This window comes from Oncorhynchus mykiss, chromosome 29, assembly GCF_057628025.1.
Source record: "Oncorhynchus mykiss isolate SJ-2025 chromosome 29, ASM5762802v1, whole genome shotgun sequence".
NCBI classification, from domain to species: Eukaryota; Metazoa; Chordata; class Actinopteri; order Salmoniformes; family Salmonidae; genus Oncorhynchus; species Oncorhynchus mykiss.
Genome location: NC_143050.1, coordinates 28,417,539 through 28,441,585, shown reverse-complemented (window position 1 = coordinate 28,441,585; position 24,047 = coordinate 28,417,539). Strand labels below are relative to the sequence as shown.

General features: G+C 41.0%; 2 protein-coding genes and 1 long non-coding RNA gene across 7 annotated transcripts in view; 1 reads left to right on the top strand and 2 right to left on the bottom strand.

Moving 5' to 3' along the window:
- Positions 1–1,036: 1,036 nt before the first annotated feature.
- On the bottom strand, positions 1,037–1,673 carry pmchl (pro-melanin-concentrating hormone, like). The gene has a single exon (XM_021590863.3). The coding sequence runs from the start codon at positions 1,597–1,599 to the stop codon at positions 1,201–1,203; it is 399 nt and encodes a 132-aa protein (XP_021446538.1). The 5' UTR covers positions 1,600–1,673; the 3' UTR covers positions 1,037–1,200.
- A 14,736-nt stretch (positions 1,674–16,409) lies between these two features.
- On the top strand, positions 16,410–24,030 carry LOC149970407 (uncharacterized). Of its 2 annotated transcripts, none has more exons than XR_016493321.1 (3): positions 16,410–16,538; positions 16,722–16,784; positions 23,899–24,030. It is a non-coding gene; the product is annotated as an uncharacterized LOC149970407 (long non-coding RNA). The 2 variants fall into 2 exon arrangements; XR_016493322.1 differs by lacking the exon at positions 23,899–24,030 and adding an exon at positions 17,145–17,282.
- Positions 23,184–24,047, bottom strand: part of LOC100136307 (atrial natriuretic peptide receptor 2) — a 47,036-nt gene continuing 46,172 nt past the window's right edge. For all 4 annotated transcript variants that reach the window (XM_090226949.1, XM_021590867.3, XM_090226951.1 and 1 more), the window contains one exon: positions 23,184–23,708. In XM_090226949.1, coding sequence (XP_090083075.1) covers positions 23,646–23,708 — 63 coding nt within the window. In that variant the 3' untranslated portion in view covers positions 23,184–23,645. The remainder of the gene's footprint in view (positions 23,709–24,047) is intronic.

Genomic DNA, 24,047 nt, shown 5'->3' with positions numbered 1-24,047 from the left:
AAATATAAATTATAGTAAGCTGTGTTTTTTTGAATAACGCCACAAAGGACTTGAATTAGCCTGCTGCACAGACTATCTCCATACAACTACTATGAGAGCATGTGAAACTTCGAGACAAAGTCTAATATGTTGTTCCACAATGTAAAGCTTTGTTGGAGAAACCTCACTCATCAGTTCATTGACTTTAAATGTAGTATTTTTTTCTGTGCATGCTGCTCCCTCAGTAATTGGCAATGTAATACTAACAAGGAATCATCTAGTTGTACAATGTTATCAAAGGAGAGCAGCAGTGTATGGGCTATAGGAAGAAAGATGCAACAGTGGAAAGATGAAAATGGTAGAGGACCCAGTATACAGAGGAAAAACAGGACAAAGTGTGTTGAAAAACACAACATGTTTTGAAAACCAACAAGACGAACCATATTAACATTGATGTCTTCTCTCAAGAAAATAATTGGAGTATTTTAACTTATCACATAACCAGTGATTAAAGGCCATCTTTGAGCAATCATCACCAACCCAAATAACTTATTTTACAGCAAACTCATTACCATGTTAATTCTCAGCTCACCCCAACAACTTTTGAGACATGCAGTCATGTCGACTTCCAAAAGAGGGAATGATTATCAATGGTTTCCACAATCAACCAGCAATAAATACACGTCCCTTTTTTATCTGAAAGCTGGACAGAATCCACTCAGAAGCTGGACAAACAGAATAGGAGTTCAGCTTATTAATGCTGATATCATACTGGTTTGTTAGAAACACCATATTATTCCCTGAATGATGCAAGTCTCTTGTGTAGTTTATAGGCTTTACTTCCCACTTACTTCCCACTCCAGAGTGATGTAAACATTACAGATCAAATAACAAAAGGCTGTTGTAAATGTTATACTGTGGGTAATTCCAGAACGGTAATATTTTAAAAGCCTCATAGGACAAGTCCTTTTGTGTTTCATTGGCTGTCATAACCTTATTACGGCTGATAAAGGCAGCTAAATAATAACATGCAGTCAAACATACACAAGACGTCAAATTCAGTGTTCTGTCTTTTTAATGACTGATATCAATTTGTCTAAATACATTAATACATACTCGAAAGATCATATCATACAACTCAAGATGAGGCAGGACAAGATGCAGCATAGTAGATCTGGCTGGCAGATTAATGACGAGATGGGACGAGCTCATTGGTCACATCTACACTTCCCAGCAAGGCCGGTACACCCTTCCCACCATGCACCTCATGGTGTCCCTCCTGACAATGGAGATGCTGGGGCTCAGGTCCTGGTCAGCCTCTCTGCGGTCCAGGGTCAGGGCTCTGTCAAGCCCTGCAGCTGCAGCTTTCAGCTTGTAGAGAGGAAGTCCTCTGTTCAGGTTCTTCCACATGCCTGAGTCTGCCAACACGATGATCTTGGAGCTCCCGCTTCTGACTGAATCAGGGTTTTTATCGGCCACCTCTTCGTTCAGTAGAGAGTCTAGAGTATCTTGCTCCAAGGCTGTGTCCTCCATCTTGCCCATCGGGATCGCCATGGACGGTGTGTAGCACTCCAAGAAAAGTGCCAAGGCAAAGATGACGGAGAGGACCGAGTCTCTCATCTTGGAGAATGAAGATCTTCGTAGAGGTTGATGTTGCAGGTTGACGTGATCTCAAGCTCGTTCAGGCTGTTCTGACTCTGAGACGTCCGTCTTCCTCTTTTATACCGCTTGGACCTCCAGGATTAGCCACGTTTTCATCACTGCTGTTCTTCTTGTTTGTGTTTCAGGATATTAACAACAGTATGAAGACATGGTTGATGAGATCCTTAACAATGCTGAAGTGTTTTGTCTGGTGGAGAGTTAATTAAGCTCCTCTGTGGCTGGTCTTTCTAAAGTCTGCGAGAATGAAACAGTGGGAAGACGTAATTCCAAAAACCTTGCCCTTTAAAAGAACTAGAGTGGATTACCCACCCGTTGACTACCCTGTGGTTAAGGCCTCTTAATGATACATACTCCCCTCTCATGGATGCCTTATAATAATGTTCAATATGGGATTTCAGGTGGGATTACAGTTGAAAAGTAAACAAATAATAATTGAAGAGCTTAGTGTGCATGTGACACCGGGAAAACCAGCAGGGTTCTTTGTAGACGTATTGAGAGGAAATTCACAATTTCACTGATGTAAGGCTTTGGAGAAGATAGGAAACATCACTTAATTCAGAGCATGTCCGCTACATCTGCTACTTGTGCTTTTAGACATTTTTGCTAAATGTATTAAAACTAAAAAACAGAAATACCTTAGTATTAGTACCTTAGTATTCAGACCCCTTGCTAATAGACTCGAAATTGAGCTGAGGTGCATCCTGTTTCCGTTGATCATCCTTGAGATGTTTCTACAACTTGATTAGAGTCCAATTGTGGTAAATTCAATTGATTGGACATGATTTGGAAAGGCACACACCTGTCTACATAAGGTCCCACAGTTGACAGTGCATGTCAGAGCAAAAACCAAGCCCTGAGGTCGAAGGAATTCTCCGTAGAGCTCAGAGACAGGATTGTGTCGAGGCACAGATCTGGGGAAGGGTACCAAAAAATATCTGCAGCGTTGAAGGTCCCCAAAAACACAGTGACCTCCATCATTCCTAAATGGAAGAATTTTGGAACCATCAAGACTCTTCCTAGAGCTGGCCGCCCAGCGAAACTGAGCAGTTAGGGGAGAAGGGCCTAGGTCAGGGAGGTGACCAAGAACCCAATGGTCACTCTGACAGAGCTATAGAGTTCCTCTGTGGAGATGGCCAGACGGAAGCCACTCCTCAGTAAAAGGTACATGACAGCCCACTTGGAGTTTGCCAAAAGGCACCTAAAGGAGTCTCAGACCTTGAGAAACAAGATTCTCTGGTCTGATGAAACCGAGATTGAACTCTTTGGCCTGAATTCCAAGCGTCACATCTGGAGGAAACCTGGCACCATCCCTACAGTGAAGCATGGTGGTGGCAGCATCAAGCTTTACGGATGTTTTTCAGCTGCAAGGACTGGGAGACGAGTCGGGATCAAGCCAAAGATGAACGGAGCAACGTACAGAGAGATCCTTGAGGAAAATATGCTCCAGAGCGCTCACGACCTCAGAATGGGGCAACGGTTCATTTTCCAACAGGACAATCGCCCTAAGCACTCTGCTAAGACAACGCTGGAGTGGCTTCAGGACAAGTCTCTGAATGTCCTTGAGTGACCCAGCCAGAGCCCGGGATTGAACCCGATCAAACATCTCTGGAGAGACCTGAAAATAGCTGTTCAATCAGACAGCTTGAGAGGATGTGCAAAGAAGAATGGGAGAAACTCCCCAAATACAGGTGTGCCAAGCTTGTAGTATCATGCCCAAGAAGACGCAATGCTGTAATTGCTGCCAAAGGTGCTTCAAGTAAATGTAAATGTAATTTTGCAAAAATATCTAAAAACCTGTTTTGCTTTGTCATTATGAGTAATTGTGTGTAGATTAATGAGGGAAATAAGAATAAGGCTCTATCCTCACAATATGTGGAAAAAGTCAAGAGGTCTGAATACTTTCTGAAGGCAATATACCTCCTGTAAGAAACCTATGATGTGAAACATACACGACACAGACAACATCTTGGTGTCTAAAATCTAAAGCACCACTCTGGAAATGTTACATGTTTGAAGAGTATATTGTTGCAAACAATATGCCTAAAAATAAATGAATGTGAAAGTGTATATTTGAGAGCACACTGTAAGGGGTATAAAGAAACCAATATGTTGCCTGTATCATGTATGATTCACAGATCATAGGGTCTTTCGAGGCAAGCATAAGTCTAAAAAGGGCCTAAAATTGCCAATTAACATGATTTTCTCGAAAATGGTTTGTGATACAAATGTAAAACAACCTTCCTCCCAATAAAGTTCCTATGTGATTATTGCCAATAACCTGAGATAACAAAAATATTTTGCGCTGGCATGAAGTAGCCCTAAATCCTTTTTTGCTCACTTACTGGTACATGCATATTTACAACCTTACCTAATTAGGAATAGCAGACAGGGAGTTAAAGGTCACTGCTCACATAGCCCTCGTGTGACGTTGTCGTGTTCAAAGTCAGCATTGCAAGAGACATCCACAAAAAAAGGAGATGTTGGCTGGTGGACCGTCAATGTTTCGCTTGCCTTGATGAGCTTTGGTGATTCATAGTGATGACCTCAGGTCAAATAATGTCCCTGCGTAAGAACTTATAAAATATGCAAAACTCTTCCAAAAAAGTGTGTATTTTATATAGAACAATTATTATTGTTCTATAAATACTACATCTTGGAACTCTTGCCTGTTCCCGGTCTCAGCTTTTGTTTGACAAGGGTTTGTTTTTGTCCAGTGGTTGAACCCAGCTGTAACACACCTGAACTTGGAAGATATTTGTATCTCTTGGGGTAGTTTCACAAGACAGTTTAAAGAAATGGATCACTAAATATACGTGGTTTGTCCTTGATATTCAGACATCATTAGCACGCATATACAGTGTGAAAATTACACCCTGAAGAGTTCTCTCACAGTTCCCCAATTAAGAGGAATAAACTTGAAGTAGAGGGTATATGTGTGTGAAAAATGCTTTAATGGCCTCCTTTAATGTTCTTATCCCTTCTCCTTCTAAAATATGTTTTGTTCTTTCAACCAACTGTTGAAGGGGACCTAAAAGTTGGCATTATTGTTCTCAGCAATTAAAGACTCCAGCCTTCTCTATCTGCAGGTGACTGTTCAATGTAAAAATATAAAATAATGGATGTGAAGCCGACTGGTTCCAATGAGGGATGTGGTCGTGAGTGAAAAATGATTTAACTGCACCTTAACTCAAAATCAAAGAGGATGCCATTTAAAACCAAGCAACAGAGACAAAATCTACATTTCATAAGAATTTTTGTATGATAATCATGGAAGCTTTGTACGATAGACAAGGAAAGAGATGATCAGGATGCAGAACTCACTTCTTAATGCAATTACTGTCCTCAAACAAATAAAAAAGCATTAATTTAAGCGCTTGATATTTCTTCTAAATCTAAACAACCTTAAAACGAATATCGAATTTATATGAAAAGCACTTAGACACAGCAGTAGGCATGTACTTTCTTAGATTAAATATTTTCAAATAGGCCAACAGTTTATCATGGGTCACACAGTCCATAGTCACATTAAGAACATTAAGGCCATTCTGAAATGTGTGCAATTTCTAAAACTATTACCTTTAATGGCTTCTAGTCTGGAACAAATTGCATAAATTATTTTAGTGTTGGTACTGTTACTACCGGTGTGGCCAGATGGGACATGCCATGGACCATTTGTTATTGAAAAGCGTGTCTGTGTTCTGCATGGTCAAAGCTGGCAAATCTGTGATGACTAATAAGCCTGGCATTTTACAATTTCTTCACCTTGTTTTTGCTATTGCTTACAGGGCTCATGTACTGCATTTGTCTCACATCCTGGGACATACATTTAGATTAATAATTCTTATCTCAAGCATTTCTAAGTAACTAACATGCTCCATTTTTAGGAGGTGGTTGGGATGGGGTAAAGCATGTTTGGCAGGTCTTCAGTTCCACACGAGAACATGTTAGGACCAACCAGATGGATCCAGGGGGGGGGGGGGGGGGGGGGGGCGCTAGGCTAGGGTGACTGAAACAGGACATCATGAATATAAGTGACTATTAAACAGGATACCATGGCTATAAATCTCCTTTTGTTTGTGGATGGAAAAAGCTATCACTATCTGAAAAATCCAGGGAGGGTGACCGGAATCAAGACAAGTGGAGAAACTGCTCAAACAGACTGACATCACTGAAAGTTGTGGAAAACACAGAGTAATGACATGGTGAAGATGTAACTGAAACTGCATAGAACTGTTATAACCTATGATTGAACTGATGATTAAACAGAACCTTCCAAATTGTATTGTTGATCCATTCATTCATGACTTTCCTTATAAACCACGTGAAGACAAACAGTCCGAACCCTACCTAATTATTCATTCGGAGTATGGAACTGTATTGACCTCTGTATGTGTCCAGAAGTGTTGTAGATACTGTAGTCATAACAGAGCAGCCTGGTCTCATAGACTAGATGTAACATAGTCAAATCTAGGACACTCAAATTAGCATCATGTGTTATGTTTGGTATGGTTACATAAGGTTACTTAAGGCAAAAATGAAAGTAGGGTGGTTTGTCTGGGTGTATGGAAGGTCTGCAACCCAAACGTTGCATGTTTGAATCTCATCACGGACAGATTTAGCATTTTAGCAACTTTCCAACTACTTACTACCTTGCAGCTAAATAGCATGTTAACTAACCCTTCCCCTAACCTTAACCTAACTCCTAACCCTAATCTTAACCCTAACCTTAACCCCTAACCCTAACCCATAGCCTAGCTAAATTGCAATTCGTAACATATTATATGAAATGGATGATGGACATCCACAGATGAATCCATACCATACGAAACATAACATATCATACTAAGTGGAGTGTCATGGATTTACGTTTGGATTTACGTTTACTATGTTACGTCTACCCCTGACTCTAGGTTGAACAGGGTGTTTATCTGTTGGTGGCCGGTGTGTTTCAGGCCTCTCTTTCGCCAGGTGTTTGCTTGGTGATGTGTGTGGTTATTGGAATACAGCTGTATGCCACATGTCCATGACAGACCTGACTATAACATAGCTGGGATTCTTGTTTTACGTGCCCATCCAATACTATGGACACCATTCTGTCATAAATACCTGCTAAAATAGGCCGTCAAGACAACATGAAACACTGCAGACTTTTTATACTCCTCCGAATGCATTTTTTTAAAATCCAGATATTTTCCTGACTTTCCTCTCCTGGAAAGTCGAGTGGCAGAGAGTACCCTTTCCATGTTTGCCCCTTGACCAAGGAGAAGGTGCAGCTGCCAGTCCAGAGAATGCCCTCAAGGTGTTTGTGTGTAACAGAGAATCATCCATAAGTGCAACACTGCTACACCTCCTCAAAAGAAGAAAAAAAAACTTTGGAAGTGTGAGGCCAAGATGTGCAGACCAGCTGACTATGCTGACGGGTGCCAACCCAAACACAAGGCCTCAGCTCAGGGGTTTTGAGGGGGGGAAAGACCCCAGCCGCGCACCGAGGGGAGACAGTGCCTCTCACATAACGCAGGGCCCTTCTGCACACAGCAGCGCACCTCTTTAAAACAACACCAAGAGGCAGGCCGCACCGTACAGGCTAAAGTGTTATTCCAGCTAGGTAAACACAGGGCACAGATCTAACAGTGATGAATGCCACATATTAACAGGCACAAATTGAATTATGTTGTTGAAATTTGATGGCAGTGCATTCTCCCGGCCAGTTTGAGGATGATTGAAATCTTCGTGTCTTTCCACATACGGCATGAGGATTTCTGAAACCAAGACGCACACAGAGGACTCCCCTTCCAGAGGAAGATCATGGAGTTTCTAAAATAAGTTTTCAAAGAAGCCACTAGTAGGGATGACATTGCCCTCCAGTCTTCTATGTAGCCCGGTGAAGTACCTAGACAAAGTCATCTAGTACATCCTAGTTAAAGATAATAACTGTCAGCCTACCAGGGTAATGTATTGACATGCACACTTCTTATGATGGGCTGCAGCATGGACCATTGTATCGAGAGATGAAGAGAAACTACAGGCTTTGACTGGGCTTCGGTGACAGTACGGATCTGGTGACAGGTATCAGAGACAGTGGCTCATTAGGGTCTAAATGGAAGACAGAAGTGCTGATCTGTAAGATCTGTAAGGTCAGTTTTGCTCTATCTTTACCTAATGGATAAGGTCAGGCTTGGACAGAAATTGGTGGATGATAGCTAATCCTAGATCTGAGGCCACCTCCATCTGAACCGTGAGGGGGTCACTTAATGCAATAACAGACAAAAAGCCATCTTCTCCTCTTTGAGCACTTAAGGATATAAAATCCCCCACATACATATACACACCCATGTCACACAAAGAGATCTACAGAGATACCAGTAGTCATGGTGATGGTCAGACATGTAATCAAGAAGCGTAGTATAATTAGCAACACAAGCACCCAGGGAGTTGTGTAAGAAAGATTTAAAAAATAACATTTTGAAGAATGTGACATTTTGTTCTTAGTGAAGCGACAGAATAATGAATGTTATATATGGACATGCTCGGGAGAATCTGATCCCTTTCCAAATCACACTCGCCAAAGTGACCACCCATTAGCCACACTGTTAATAATGGATGGGGTGACGTTGTTCCAAGCCTCTGGAGTATGACATGTTGCATTTCTAAAGGGCTTTGCACATTTGAGTCTAAAGCTTAGACTATTTTTTTAAACAGGGAAAGAGTAAATGGTTTGTACTGTGCGAGACCTTTTCACTGTCTTTTTAGGGCAAAACACTTGTTATCAAAGTGTTAATTCAATTCATTAGTTCCAATCTAAGTGATGCACAAATGGACGGTCAACATTCACGGCATGACGTGTTGCCAAATTGTTATTGCGCTCCCATGTGGAAATGATACAAAGAGAAAATGTCTCAAGCAATACTGATGATTTCACGCAAAAAAAAAAAGTTGTCATAGAACAAAAGTATTCATAAATCTCAGTGGGAGGATCGTTTTGTGCCATATGAAACATTGCAGCTTGGCTGTCTAGCTACAAGAAAACATTGGTTTGATTTGTGACCACGGTTTATACTGTGGAGATAGAGCATTCCAGGCACATGGGCTTTCTGACCAAAAGACCTGAGCGGTTAAGCCTTAACAAGAAACTCCTCTGTTGTGTTGCTCAGTAACAGGAGCCATGCAGGCGCGTTATGCTGTAACTCAGTGATTTGTCTGTTTGTGACGTGTGTTTTTGCTTTTTGTCTCCTTCCAGACTCATACTAAGCACCTCCTATCCAAAATGAAATCTAGAATCGGCTTCCTATTTCACAACAAAGCCTCCTTCACTCATGATGCCAAACATACCCTCGTAAAACTGACTATCCTACCTATCCTCGACTTCAGCGATGTCATTTACAAAATAGCCTACAACACTCTACTCAGAAAATTGGATGCAGTCTATCACAGTGCCATCCATTTTGTCACCAAAGCCCCATGTGCTACCCACCACTGCGACCTGTATGCTCTCGTGGAGCACACGCTCCAGCAAGTATATTTCACTGGTCATCCCCAAAGCCAACACCTCCTTTGGCCACCTTTCCTTCCAGTTCTCTGCTGCCAACGACTGGAACGAATTGCAAAAATCACTGAAGTTGGAGACATATATCTCCCTCACTAACTTCAAGCATCAGCTGTCAGAGCAGCTTACCGATCACTGCAGCTGTACACAGCCCATCTGTAAACAGCCCATCCATCCAACTACTTACCTCATCCCCATATTATTTTTGTTTTTCTGCTCTTTTGCACACCAGATTTCTACTTGCACATCCTCATCTGCACATCTATCACTCCAGTGTTAATTGCTAAATTGTAATTACTTTGCCACTATGGCCTATTTATTGCCTTACCTCCTTACTTAATTTGCACATACTGTCTACAGATATTTCTATTGTGTTATTGACTGTACGTTTGTTTATGTGTAACTCTGTGTTGTTGTTTTTGTCACACTGCTTTGCTTTATCTTGGCCAGGTCGCAGTTGTAAATGAGAACTTCTTCTCAACTGGCCTATCTGGTTAAATAAAGGTGAAATTATTATTATTATTATTTTAAACCTTCCATCCTCTACATAACCTTTTCATTGGTCTTTCCTCTCACAAGAGACACCGTGGTCTGTATTATAAACAATTATAAACATTGTCTGCATCAGACACAAACACACTCATGGACACAAACGCACACAGCCCACACACACAGCCCACACACACAGCCCACACACACACACACAGTTCTAAGATACTACTATCTATCTCTGCCTCAACTACCACGTATCCCTATACATTGATATGGTAGTGGGAGTCCTTGTGTATAGCTTAATTATTGTGTTTTATTTCTCAAGTGTTTTTATTTGTATCTTTATTTAACTCTGCATCATTAAGGAAGAGCGTGTAAGTAAGCATTTCACAGTAAGGTCTACATCTGTTGTATTCAGTGCATAATACAAATAACATTTGATTTGATACTTTTTTAGCCAAAGACATGTGGTTTCTTCAAGAGCAGAAAGTGTTGACATTTTTGGGTGAAATGGCTGTCTAGTGAATAGACATTTAACATTTAAACTTTACTCCATTCTCTGGACAGCTGTTAAGAATCAGTGTTTACCCTCCCATCTCTCTCCGCATCCCAAGGGTCTCGGGAGAAAACGCGCCGTGACTGACTGCTTTGTGCACAACCAATGGGCACATCTGAGGACAAATCCATCCACCCTTTTTAGAGCATGTGTTGCTTATATGTCATGTAGTTGCTCAGTGCAAATACTGAAAATAGGGTATGAAATAAGGGTGTGGACACAAATGCACATTGAGTGATGTGAATGTTTGCTGCATAAAATAGCGCCTTATGTGCCAAATTATATTACAATTTTACACCAAGGATTTAATCAAAGGAAAATGTGATACCCCATGATGAATGGACTCTTGTGCAACATTATTGAAGTTTTATTTACCATTTTCCAAACTGTTAAAACCAATTAGCCTAAATATAATTTAATTTTGTGAAGCATGTTTCTAACTACAACTTAAAGGGGAAATCTGCCTTTGCGTTTTTGGACTTATAAATTAATAATACAGACGTAGGATCTTAATTTGAGCACTCTTTTGTTGCTGAGAATTTTCCTGCACCTCAGATGAGCTTTGTGATTTACACAAATTCACTGAAAACCCACACTAATACAGTTATATTAACACTATTGCACTTTTCATGTAGCCTACTTTTGGCCAGATAATAGCCTAACCACCAATCAAGCAACATTAAGGACTAAACGCTAAAATTCTGTTGCTGCAGGATTATTTTGGTGAGATGATATAGGTCAAATTAAGATCCTACATCTGTATACCCATTGATTCTTGAAGAATAGCCTATATCTTAAAGGCCCCATGAGCTTAGTTCAAGCTTGTTTTTCTCCAGTGTTTGTAAACAATACACATTTAAATCATTTTTATACTGTTCAACATACCTTGTGTCAATTGAAGCTTATCCTCAATACTGACAAAACTAAACTAATGGTGTTTTCTAAAGCAAGAAATAGACCTCTGAACCTTTCACCTATTACTACCTGTTAGGGCAAGGAGATTGAGGTTGTAACCTCATATAAATATCTTGGAATTTTGGGTTTACTACCTTTTTATTTGGGCATTTTTATTGTTCAGAAATGTGGTGGGTACTCTCTTCGTTCGCTGGACTTTATCCTGCTAACTGTTCCAAATGTCCGAACTGAATTTGGTAAAAGGGCTTTTATGTACTCTGCGCCATCTTACAAAATACTTTTAAACTGGAAGAACCTGTCCCTATTGGTATTTTTACATCACTGATGAATGATCTTGAGACTGATTCCCTGACCTGTCAATGTTTTTAATTGCTGTTTTTGATTTTGTTATACTCTTGTGAATTCTATGTTTTTTACTAGATTACTTGTAGTTTTTCATGTTGTTTGTCTGTAATTTTTGTAATGACTTGGTGCTGCCTATCTTTGGCCAGGACGCTCTTGAAAAAAAGATTTGAAATCTCAATGGTTCAATAAAGGTTAAATAAGAAATAAATAAATAAGAAACATCTTCATCCAGCCTAACCTTGAATAGATTTTTTTCCTGGAATGAGTTTGAGATTCGGTGTTCAAACATTCTGTGACTTTACCACTGTGCGAGCCGTTGAAAAGCATTCTTTAGTGATGTCTCACTGGCTGGCTTGATTCAAATTCACTCAAACTTTTCAGAGTTGTGTTTAATAATAGTAATCATTCCTTACATTTCTATAGTGCTTTTCATAAGAATCTCAAAGCACTTCAAAAGCAAAACACAAACAAGCATGACATCTTCCTGAGTAGCCTAACTATAGTTAGGTCAACCAATAGAGGCCAAGTCTTGGAGTTGGTGTGTTGCTCATCTTCCTAACTGTGATGTTTTCACATCTTAAATGGTTTTCTATGTTTTATTTGTTCAGGCCTCAGGGGAGATCTTCTGAAAAATATCTGATCGAGGAAATAAGGTAGGCCTAATTTATAAAAGTTTTATTTCATAACAGTTATCATAACGCTTTGAAATAAAACAAATTTAGGATGTGACTTGCTCGAGACGTGACACGACATTGCTCATTCCATTTCTTGAGCAGAACTGGTAGGAGGAAAGTGGTGTAATTCACAAGTCTTGGTTAGTTTCACAGTTCCATGAAAATGTTGTGCTTTTTCATTAGACTTTATGATCTGATTGAACATTTATTTGAAGTGTACTGTGGTTAATAGAATATATCCCCAACCATTTGGTTAACATCCCCAACAAGTGCATTTAAAAAAAAAGGGAAACCTGTGCCGTACAAAACCACAGACACTGAAAGTTATATGTGAAAAAAACAAACAAGTCTCTGACTAGTTTGTTATGACAAAAACAAGATAGATTTGAATTAGTAGCATTAGTCATAATTGGAGAGTACGGCACTGTTGTTTTCCGTGGCAATCGTCCTCCGTAGGGAAAAAGCATAAGCAAATGTCAACATGCAGTGCCATACTCAGGAGCAGGTTAACTTTTTTTTTTGTGTTGAATTTTTTACCCCTTTTTTCTCCCCAATTTCATGGTATCCAATTGTTGTAGTAGCTACTATCTTGTCTCATCGCTACAACTCCCATACGGGCTCGGGAGAGACGAAGGTTGAAAGTCATGCGTCCTCCAATACACAACCCAACCAGCCGCACTGCTTCTTAACACAGCGCGCATCCAACCCGGAAGCCAGCCGCACCAATGTGTCGGAGGCTACACCGTGCACCTGGCAACCTTGGTTAGCGCGCACTGCGCCCGGCCCGCCACAGGAGTCGCTGGTGCGGGATGAGACAAGGACATCCCTACCGACCAAGCCCTCCCTAACCCGGACGACGCTAGGCCAATTGTGCGTCGCCCCACGGACCTCCCGGTCGTGGCCGGTTACGACAGAGCCTGGGCACGAACCCAGGGACTCTGATGGCACAGCTGGCGCTGCAGTACAGCACCCTTAACCACTGCGCCACCCGGGAGGCCTGGGGCAGGTTTTCATCAAGGATCTCTCTGCTCCGTTTATCTTTCCCTCGATCCTGACTAGTCTCCCATTCCCCGAAAACATCCCCATAGCATGATGCTGCCACCACCATGTTCACCGTAGGGATGGTGCCATGTTTCCTCCCGACGTGACGCTTGGCATTCAGGCCAAAGAGTTCAATCTTGATTTCATCTGATCAGAGAATCTTGTTTCTCATGGTCTGAGAGTCCTTTGGGTGCCTTTTGGCAAACTCCAAGTGGGCTGTCATGTGCCTTTTACTGAGGAGTAGCTTCCGTCTGGCCACTCTACCGTAAAGGCCTGATTGGTGGAGTGCTGCAGAGATGGTTGTCCTTCTGGAAGGTTCTCCCATCTCCACAGAGGAACTCCGGAGCTCTGTCAGTGTGACTATCAGGTTCTTGGTCACCTCCCTGACCAAGGCCCTTCTCCCCCGATTGCTCAGTTTGGCCAGGCGGCCAGCTTTAGGAAGGGTCTTGGTGGTTCCAAACTTCTTCCATTTAAGAATGATGGAGGTCACTGTGTTCTTAGCACCTTCAATGCTACAGACATTTTTTTGGTACCCTATCTCCAGATCTGTGCCTCTACACAATCCTGTCTCGGAGCTCTACGGACAATTCCTTTGGCCTCATGGCTTGGTTTTTGCTCTGACATGCACTGTCAACAGTGGGACCTTATATAGACAGGTGTGTGCCTTTCTAAATCATGTCCAATCTATGGAATTTACCACAATTGGACTCCAATCATGTTGTAGAAACATCTCAAGGATGATCAATAAAAACAGGATGCACCTGAGCTCAATTTTGAGTCTCATAGTAAATAATTTAGCAAAAATGTCAAACCTGTTTTCACTTTGTCATTCTGGGGATTTTTTAATGTATCAACAGAATGCACCATATCAACAGAATCTGCTCAATTTGAAAATTAAATCTGGATCTGTGGACACTAATTATGAAGACAGGGAGTTTACACCACAAATCAGTCTGTCATGACAACCATCAAATCAAATCAAATCAAATGTTATTGGTCACATACCCATGGTTAGCAGATGTTAATACGAGTGTAGCGAAATGCTTGTGCTTCTAGTTCCGACAGTGCAGTAATATCTAACAAGTAATCTAACAGTTCTCCAACAAATACCTAATACACACAAATCTAAATGGGTGACTGAGACTATGTACATATAAGTATATGAATGAGCGATGGCATAGGCAAGGTGCAATAGATGGTATAAAATACAGTAGAAACATGTGATACGAGTAATGTAAGATATGTAAAACATTATTAAAGTGGCATTATTTAAAGTGGCATTGTTTAAAATGACTAGTGATCCGTTTATTAAAGTGTCCAGTGATTGGGTCTCAATGTAGGCAGCAGCCTCTCTGAGTTAGTGATTGCTGTTTAGCAGTCTGATGGCCTTGAGATAGAAGCTGTTGTTCAATCTCTCGGTCCCAGCTTTGATGCACCTGTACTGACTTCACCTTCTGGATGATAGCGGTGTGAACAGGAAGTGGCTTGGGTGGTTGTTGTCCTTGATGATCTTTTTGGCCTTCCTGTGACATCGGGTGCTGTAGATGTCATGGAGGGCAGGTAGTTTGCCCCGGTGATGCGTTGTGCAGACCACACCACCCTCTGGAGAGCCTTGCAGTTGAGGGCGGTGCAGCTGCCATACCAGGCTGTGATACAGCCCGACAGGATGCTCTCGATTGTGCATCTGTAAAAGTTTGTCAGGGTTTTGGGTGACAAGCCACATTTCTTCAGCCTCCTGAGGTTGAAGAGGTGCTGTTGCACCTTCTTCACCACACTGTCTGTGTGGGTGGACCATTTCAGTTTGTCTGTGATGTGTATGCCGAGGAACTTAAAACTTTCCATTTTCTCCACTGCTGTCCCTTCAATGTGGATAGGGGGCTGCTCCCTCTGCTGTTTCCTGAGGTCCACGATCATCTCCTTTGTTTTGTTGACATTGAGTGAGAGGTTGTTTTCCTGACACCACACTCCGAGTGCCCTCACCTCCTCCCTGTAGACTGTCTTGTTGTTGTTGGTGATCAAGCCCACTACTGTTCTGTCGTATGCAAACTTGATGATCGAGTTGGAGGTGTGCATGGCCACACAGTCGTGGGTGAACAGGGAGTACAGGAGAGGGCTGAGCACACACCCTTGTGGGGCCCCAGTGTTGAGGGTCAGCGAAGCCGAGATGTTGTTTCCTACCTTCACCACCTGGGGGCGGCCCGTCAGAAAGTCCAGGACCCAGTTGCACAGGGCGGGGAAGAGTCCCAAGGCCTCCAGCTTGATGATGAACTTGGAGGGTACTATGGTGTTGAATGCTGAGTTGTCGTCAATGAACATTGTTCAGATGGGATAGGGCAGTATGCAGTGTGATGGCTATTGCGTCATCTGTGGACCTGTTGGGCGATATGCAAACTGAAGTGGGTTTAGGGTGGCCGGTAAGGTGGCGGTGATATGATCCTTGACTAGCCTCTCAAAGCACTTCATGATCACAGAAGGGTAGACATTTTTTCACTTATCTTTGCCTTGGGTACAGGAACAATGGTAGCCATCTTGAAGCATGTGGGCACAGCAGACTGGGATAGGGATTGATTGAATATGTCCGTAAACACACCAGCCAGCTGGTCTGTGCATGCTCTGAGGACACGGCTAGGGATGCCGTCTGGGCCAGCAGCCTTGCGAGGGTTAACACGTTTAAATGTTTTACTCACATCAGCCACGGAGAAGGAGAAGGGGGAATGCCGTCTTTGTTAGCCAGCTGCGACGGCAGCACTGTATTATCCTCAAAGCGGGCAAAGAAGGTGTTTAGTTTGTCTGGAAGCGTGACGTCGGTGTCCATGATGTGGCTGTTTTTCTTTTCGTAGTCCGTGATTTCCTGTAGAGCCTGCCACATACGTCTCGTGTCTGAGCCATTGAATTGCGACTCCACCTTGTCCCTGTACCGGTATTTCGCTAAATGAATAATGTAGAATAACTGGAACAGTAGAACAATGTAATGCATGTATTACTATGCTTATTCATGCACTAATCATGCAAGCCTAAGCATAACTCTAATTTTTCTCATATCACTACATAGACCTTACACACAGCACTGCATCTACTGATAGATGTAAAAATAGACATCTTAAGTTGTTCAGCAATAATTGAAAATGTGGAAAAACAATGTCAGAGCACCAGAGACTGATAAGCAAGTTGCTGTAGGTTCTCATGCTGATATGGTCCTCCTCCTCTATCTCACAGTGAGTGGACACATGCGGATTTCAACCACGAGCCTCCCGAAACACAGCTCTGCTCCACCACCGAAGAGGACTACAAAGTCGAAGGTTTTCAGCCTTCCCTCCCTTCACCTCTAAAGGTCTACCTACTAGATCAATGATTTTCTATGAGCATGATTACAAAATACCCCTCTTTGTGAGACACATTGTTTTGGGACAAGCTAACTGTCTCTTGTATATGTACTGTAAACTGACATCAGTAGTATTCAACTCAAACTTCAACAGACTTCCTTTCTAATGCATTCTTTGTTTGCTGTGATTAGGAGCATGACTAAAAAGGCGATCAGGCAGTTACTTTTTGGAGTGAGAATCATCAGCACATACAGGTTGGTCTGATTATTCCATTACACCTCCATTTATACTGAACAAAAATATAAACGCAACATGCAACAATTTCAAAGATTTGACTGAGTTACAATTCATATAAGGAAATCTGTAAATTAAAATAAATAAATTAGGCCCTGATCTATGGATTTCACATGACTGGGAATACAGATATGCATCTGTTGATCACAGATACCTTAAAAAAAGGTAGGTGCGTGGATCAGAAAACTAGACAGTACTGTATCTGGTGTGACCACCATCTGCCTTATGCAGTGTGACACGTGTCTTTCATATAGAGTTGATCATTCTGTTGATTGTGACCTGTTGAATGTTCTCCCACTCCTCTTCAATGGCATGTGTAGTTGCTGGATATTGGCGAGAACTAGAACACGCTGTCTTACACGTTGATCCAGAGCAGCTCAATGGGTGACATGTCTGGGGAATGTGCAGGCCATGGAAGAACTGGAAAATGTTCAGCTTCCAGGAATTGTGTACAGATACTTTCGACATGGGGCAGCGCATTATCATGCTGAAACATGAGGTGATGGCGTCGGATGAATGGCACGACAATGGACCTCGGGATCTTGTCATGGTATCATAAAAATAACCACTGATAAAATGCAACTGTGTTCATTGTCCTTAGCTTATGTCTGCCCATACCATAACCCCACCATTGGGCAATCTTTTCACACGACGGCTTCCCCACACGACGGCATACACATGGTCTGCGGTTCTCAAGCCAGTTGGACCTACTGCCAAATTCTCTAAAACAACGTTGGAGGTGGCTTATGGTAGAGAAATGAACATTGGCAACACTCCCTCGAAACTTGAGACATCTGTGGCATTGTGTTGTGTGACAAAACTGTACATTACAGAGAGGGCTTTTATTTTCCCCCAGCACAAGGTGCACCTATGTAATGGCCATGCTGTTTATTCAGTGTTTTGATGTGCCACACTTGTCAGGTGGATGGATTATGTTGGCAAAGGAGAAATTCAAATTAGCAGGGATTTAAACAAATGTGTGCACAAAACTTGAGAGAAATCAGCTTTTTGTGCATATGGAACATTTCTGGGATTTTTTATTTCAGCTCATGAAACCAACACTTTACATGTTGCATTTATATTTTTGCTGGGTGTACATAACCCTCTCTACATTATGATAAATGGACAGAGCACCATGTTTTCATTATAGCCAACATATGCACATTATATTTAATCATCTTTACATATTTTCATATAATATTATATAATACGTTTCATTTTCAATCAGATTTTGTGTGATGTGTCATTAACTCTGTCTGCTATTGTAAAGTGACTGTAATGTTAGTGGTCTCTCTGCTTTTGTGAAGCATTTGTTATCCTGCTCTTCCTCTTACAAAAAGAGAATACAACAAATGTATTTAAGAGAGCTCCCACTTTCCCAGACCTCACATTACATGAGGCTGTTACTAAACCAAACATTTTCAAAATCATTTTATTTACCATATCAAGGTTAGAGGACCATAGCCTTATTCGGTTCATACTATTAGGTTCATACTCTGTGTGACCCACTCCTACCCCTGTATTTAATCTCTGCTGCACAATCTGTCTTATATTATCGCAATAAAACCATCTAAATATTATTGCACACTTGGCCCTTGAATTGTAATATTTGATGTCTGTTGATATGTAAGATATGAACCAACGAAAATCATTTTGCATATGTTTGTCATTTTGGTGTCATATTTGATTACTATTTACAAGCCTCGATTTTGAATTTGGTCTCAAGAAGACCTTCAAAAATACATCTTAGTAGATTCTGCCAATAGAGTTCAAAGAGCACAGCTGGTACAGGGTATTGTCCAATTCTGAATGAGATGTTGCATCTCATCCACTTTGACCCAGTTCATTTAAGCCTTTAAAAGAGGCAGAAGATACTATAAAAATAGCATACATTGTCTGATAGTACTCAGTCTACACCAGACCCATATATTTAGAGCCAACTTTTCAAATGTTGTAGTTCTAGACATTTGATTACATAGCACTGTTTAAATATTCTACTTGTAATGTTAATGGGGAGCTAACATGGCTGCCAGAGAATGTTGTAGTGTCATGTAAATGCATCATAATGCAGAAACCTCTCTAAATACATGGCTCTGGTCTACACAAAAGCTATTTTGAAATAAAAGCAAGAAAATATCACTTACAGTATGTCATGTACTGTGTTTTTCCCATGTCTCAGGGTGTGACAGTGGTGAGTACCAGAAATGCTCAGCACACCTATCAGTGATGAGCATATGCTGTGCACACCTGAAAATGTACAGTTGAAGTCGGAAGTTTACATACACCTTAGCCAAATACATTTAAACTCAGTTTTTCACAATTCCTGACATTTAATCCTAGTAAAAAGTCCCTGTCTTAGGTCAGTTAGGATCACCACTTTATTTTAAGAATGTGAAATGTCAGAATAATAGTAGAGAGAATTATTTATTTCAGCTTTTATTTCTTTCATCACATTCCCAGTGGGTCCGAAGTTTACATACACTCAATTAGTATTTGGTAGCATTGTCTTTAAATTGTTTAACTTGGGTCAAATGTTTCGGGTAGCCTTCCACAAGCCTCCCCCAATAAGTTGGGTGAATTTTGTCCCATTCCTTCTGACAGAGCTGGTGTAACTGAGTCAGGGTCGTAAAGGCCTCCTTGCTCGCACACGCTTTTTCAGTTCTGCCCACAAATTTTCTATAGGATTGAGGTCAGGGCTTTGTGATGGCCACCCCAATACCTTGACTTTGTTGTCCTTAAGCCATTTTGCCACAACTGTGGAAGTATGCTTGGGGTCATTGTCCATTTGGAAGACCCATTTGCGACCAAGCTTTAACTTCCTGACTAATATCTTGAGATGTTGCTTTAATATAGCCACATACCTCATGATGCCATCTATTTTGTGAAGTGCACTAGTCTCTCCTGCAGAAAAGCACCCCCACAACATGATGCTGCCACCCCCGTGCTTCACGGTTGGGATGGTGTTCTTCGGCTTGCAAGACCAGAGGACATTTCTCCAAAAAGTACAATCTTTGTCCCCATGTGCAGTTGCAAACCATAGTCTGGCTTTTTTATGGCAGTTTTGTTGCAGTGGCTTCTTCCTTGCTGAGCGACCTTTCAGGTTATGTCGATATCGGACTCGTTTTACTGTGGATATAGATACTTTGTACCTGTTTCCTCCAGCATCTTCACAAGGTCCTTTGCTGTTGTTCTGGGATTGATTTGCACTTTTCGCACCAAAGTACCTTCATCTCTAGGAGACAGAAGGTCTCCTTCCTGAGCGGTATGGCGGCTGCATGGTCCCATGGTGTTTATACTTGCGTACTATTGTTTGTACAGATGAATGTGGTACCTTCAGGCGTTTGGAAATTGCTCCCAAGGATGAATCAGACTTGTGGAGGTCTACAATTCTTTTTTTTTTTTTTCCCATGATGTCAAGCAAAGAGGCACTGAGTTTGAAGATAGGCCTTGAAATACATCCACAGGTACACCTCCAATTGACTCAAATGATGTCAATTAGCCTATCAGCAGCTTCTAAAGCCATGACACCATTTTCTGGAATTTTTCAAGTTGTTTAAAGGCACAGTCAACTTAGTGTATGTAAACTTCTGACCCACTGAAATTGTGAAATTATAAGTGAAATAATCTGTCTGTAAACAATTGTTGGAAAAATGACTTGTGTCATGCACAAAGTAGATGTCCTAACCAGCTTGCCAAATCTATAGTTTGTCAACAAGAAATTTGTGGAGTGGTTGACAAATGAGTTTTAATGACGCCAACCTAAGTGTATGTACACTTCCGACTTCAACTGTACCTGTTGCGAGCATTGGAAATATCATGCATTTTATGAACAGTGATATTAAATTGTTTCCACTATGCTATATAAGACAAATTATGTCAAGTCTCTGTACCGCATATGGTATAATTTTTGTTCATCAAGCATTTGCTCCACTGCAGTGGTTCCATAGCCAAGCAATTATGTGGAAACAATACAATAAAACATTAGTGAGAATACATTCTAGATCGCAATTTCATTGAAAGCCTTAATAATGCTTAATCATGTTCTTATGATTTGTGTAAGTTCTGCACATGATTTAGCACAACTAGACAGATGAAAGGCATTGGATTGTGACTATATCCCAGGGTTATTATCTCCTTGTTGAATTACAGTTGTTATCTTTTTATTCATACCAGGGCTTTGTATCAATACAATTATCTCTGTTTGTTCATGCTGTTATTTTTGCTTGTAGGTTATTTTTTCTCCACTTATGCGGTCTCATTTGCAACCCCAAATTACCACAATTGAGCACTGCTGAACAACAGAAAGCAACATTTTCCTCTTTCTCCTGCGCTAGGCAAAAATTGATCTGGCTATTGACCTTCCACAAATGACAGAAGCCAGACATTTTCTTAGACGAGGAAACTGTTTATCCACCTTTAGGAACAAGAGAGGCACACAGAAGCCTCCACTGTACCGATGTCAGACATACTGATGTTCATGCAGCCACCTTACATCAGAGAGCAGGGCTCAATTCAAATACGTGTTCTGTTGATCAGAGGACAATTTTACATGGTGTTACTCTCTCCTCTCCCTTTCAGCAGAGATTAGGAGGAGGTAGCTATGGCAACAAGTAATTTTAGACTACATTTATGCAGCTTTTTTCCCAAACATTTCAGTACCTCATGGGATTAGATGGGGAAACAATTGGTGTCTGAAACAGATGCCATTTAGCTACTTACTGCCAAGTGAAATATATTGCCACCTAATTTAAATTAAATGTGATTATGTAAATATTCCCTTCTTGAGTAAAAGTGACTACTCATTTTTCCCTTGGTTAGATTAATAATGTCTGTTGATCTATCCATAAATGTACCTCTGTTTAGGTTTATAAATGATGTATTACAGTACTTACATCACTGTATTCCCCTGTGAAAGGGAATACTGCTCTGCTTAAAATGGATGTGGTGCTTTTGTCAGGGACCAAAAGCACATACCTGCAGTGCAAATTCAGTCAGTGCATTCCCCATCGAAAGCTCACTTCTAAGTTGTTGTTGTCTATCCTCCCAAGCAGCATACAAAAAAGCTAGTGAAATTCTTCTCCCTCGCTTCAAAAAGATTAAACCAGGAGACCTTGTTGACTCAACAATAAGTAACATTTATCCTTAATTAATTCTACAGTAAAAGTCAGTCTATGGCAAATAAATTGTAAATGTATACGCACACACGTACAGAATAGCAAATTGTACACTCCCTGAAAGGGACACATAAGTGATTAGTCTTATGAGACACTGTTACTTGGTTGATAAGTGAATTGGAGCGACTGAACATTTAGTACTGTTAAGGGACCCACCACCTCCTCACTTCATTGTGCGACTTGCTAACGGGCACATTCAGTGTGGCAGTAGAGCTGAGGGGAGTGGGTGGGCGGTAATTACGACTCAGGCCCAGAGGGAAGCTGTTCCCTGCAGAGATGAAGAGACACACATGATGCCATGCCACAGGTGATAATGGACTGGTGAAGTCATTGCAGCTTAACACAACTGCATCCTGCACCCCCTGATATTGGCTGTCATTTCTTGATTAACTGTTGCTTTTGAATGAGCTTCTTCTCATCTTTGACATGCAAACAGTTCATTGTACGTGCTTTTAATGTGCAGTTTTTGACAACGTTGCAATGTGAAAAGACAAGATTTTTCTCAATGGTGCATATGCTGGTGTTCTAAAATGTAATTGGAGGTTTGTAACACTGTCAGACAATGCAAATACTAGGCTATGGGTGATTGTATCATGGGCCTTTGGTTTAATAAAATAAAGACAAATGTAACACTAATTAGCTTGGCATAACTTCTGTTATTAATTTGTGAAATGCAATATATTAAAGTGGTACGCTAAAATTACAATTCAGGCTCTCTAAGGTACCATAGCAATTTCAACAGATGGGCCCGTTCAAGATTCCCAACAGGTTATGCTGTGTGCATACAATTGGTTGGATTTCCCTTCAACTGAATAGCATACACTTTCATTCTTAAAAAAGACTAATCATTCAAGAAAGTTCTTACATTTTTAGAGAACGGCTTTAAGGAAACTTAATTCAGTAGGAGTTCAACCTAGGAGAAAATATTTGGTTAAGCATTATCAGGGGAATATGGCCCAGTTATAAATCTTCTGACGTACAGCCAGAAATAAGTAATTAGCTGGCTACAAGGAATGTCCCCCTTATACCGTCAATCATGACACTTCAAAGTGTTATTGTTTTGTAAACAATACTAAATCATGAAATGTTTGGATCAAAAGGACATTAACAGTGCAGTGCACAGACCCACACAAGACTATGAAAACACACTAGGTTAAACCATAAATAATATTCTCTGAACAATGATTTGTTGTATTTTACTCCGTTTATTGAACAAAATATCTTGGATGTACATATATACATATATCATCTTGTACTGTATGACATCACTGTGGAACTCTAACCTCTGCATTGACATTGATCATTACACTGTGCCCATCTGTTATGAACGCTGTATGAACTATTAATACATCATTGACTTCCAAACACATTATACAAATCTTGATATAAAGCACAAAAAAATATGAATTCATCATCATCGAAAAGTACTCACTCTCAGGACAGAAAGATTCTTCATACAAAACACCTTTACAACTTTTTGCAGTTACCGTACACAGGTATTAAACATACCATTAAACATCCCTTCTTTTCGTACTTTAGGAGGGTATCACCTTTAGGACTTATTCTAAAACAAATAAAGCAGTGGCTGGCTGTGCCACTGTGTAGCCTCCTCTGTGGTTGGCTCCAATGTGAGTACAGCAGCGCCTCTCAAATAACGTACACGTCAGTCTTCTCCCCCTGAAGCCAATAGGTTCTCATTTTGCCTTTGCCCTGGAAAAACACAGAAATCAATAGGGTGTCATCAATGGAGACGAGTGGGAGTGATGGCTACACAAAAGGGCTTCTCTTCCTTAAAGGGTGACCCTGACATCTGCAGGTCCTGTTAGAACCCATCTGACATCCCTAGAGAGTATTACTACTCCACATAACCAGATATTATGGTTCTCTTTCATTTTGACAGGAGAGCACGGACATCTTTTCTTCACGACTTCTCAGAACCCAGAGCTCCACATCTACTGACATGCAATGCATTCTTCCACCAAGAGAGGGAATAAACAGGATGGGAATCACAAGACCACATTTACCATTCGTTCATATTCCTTTGTCTAT

Coding starts and splice junctions, on each gene's coding strand:
- pmchl (XM_021590863.3), bottom strand. CDS start 1,599: ATGAGAGACTCGGTCCTCTCCGTCATCTTTGCCTTGGCACTTTTCTTG.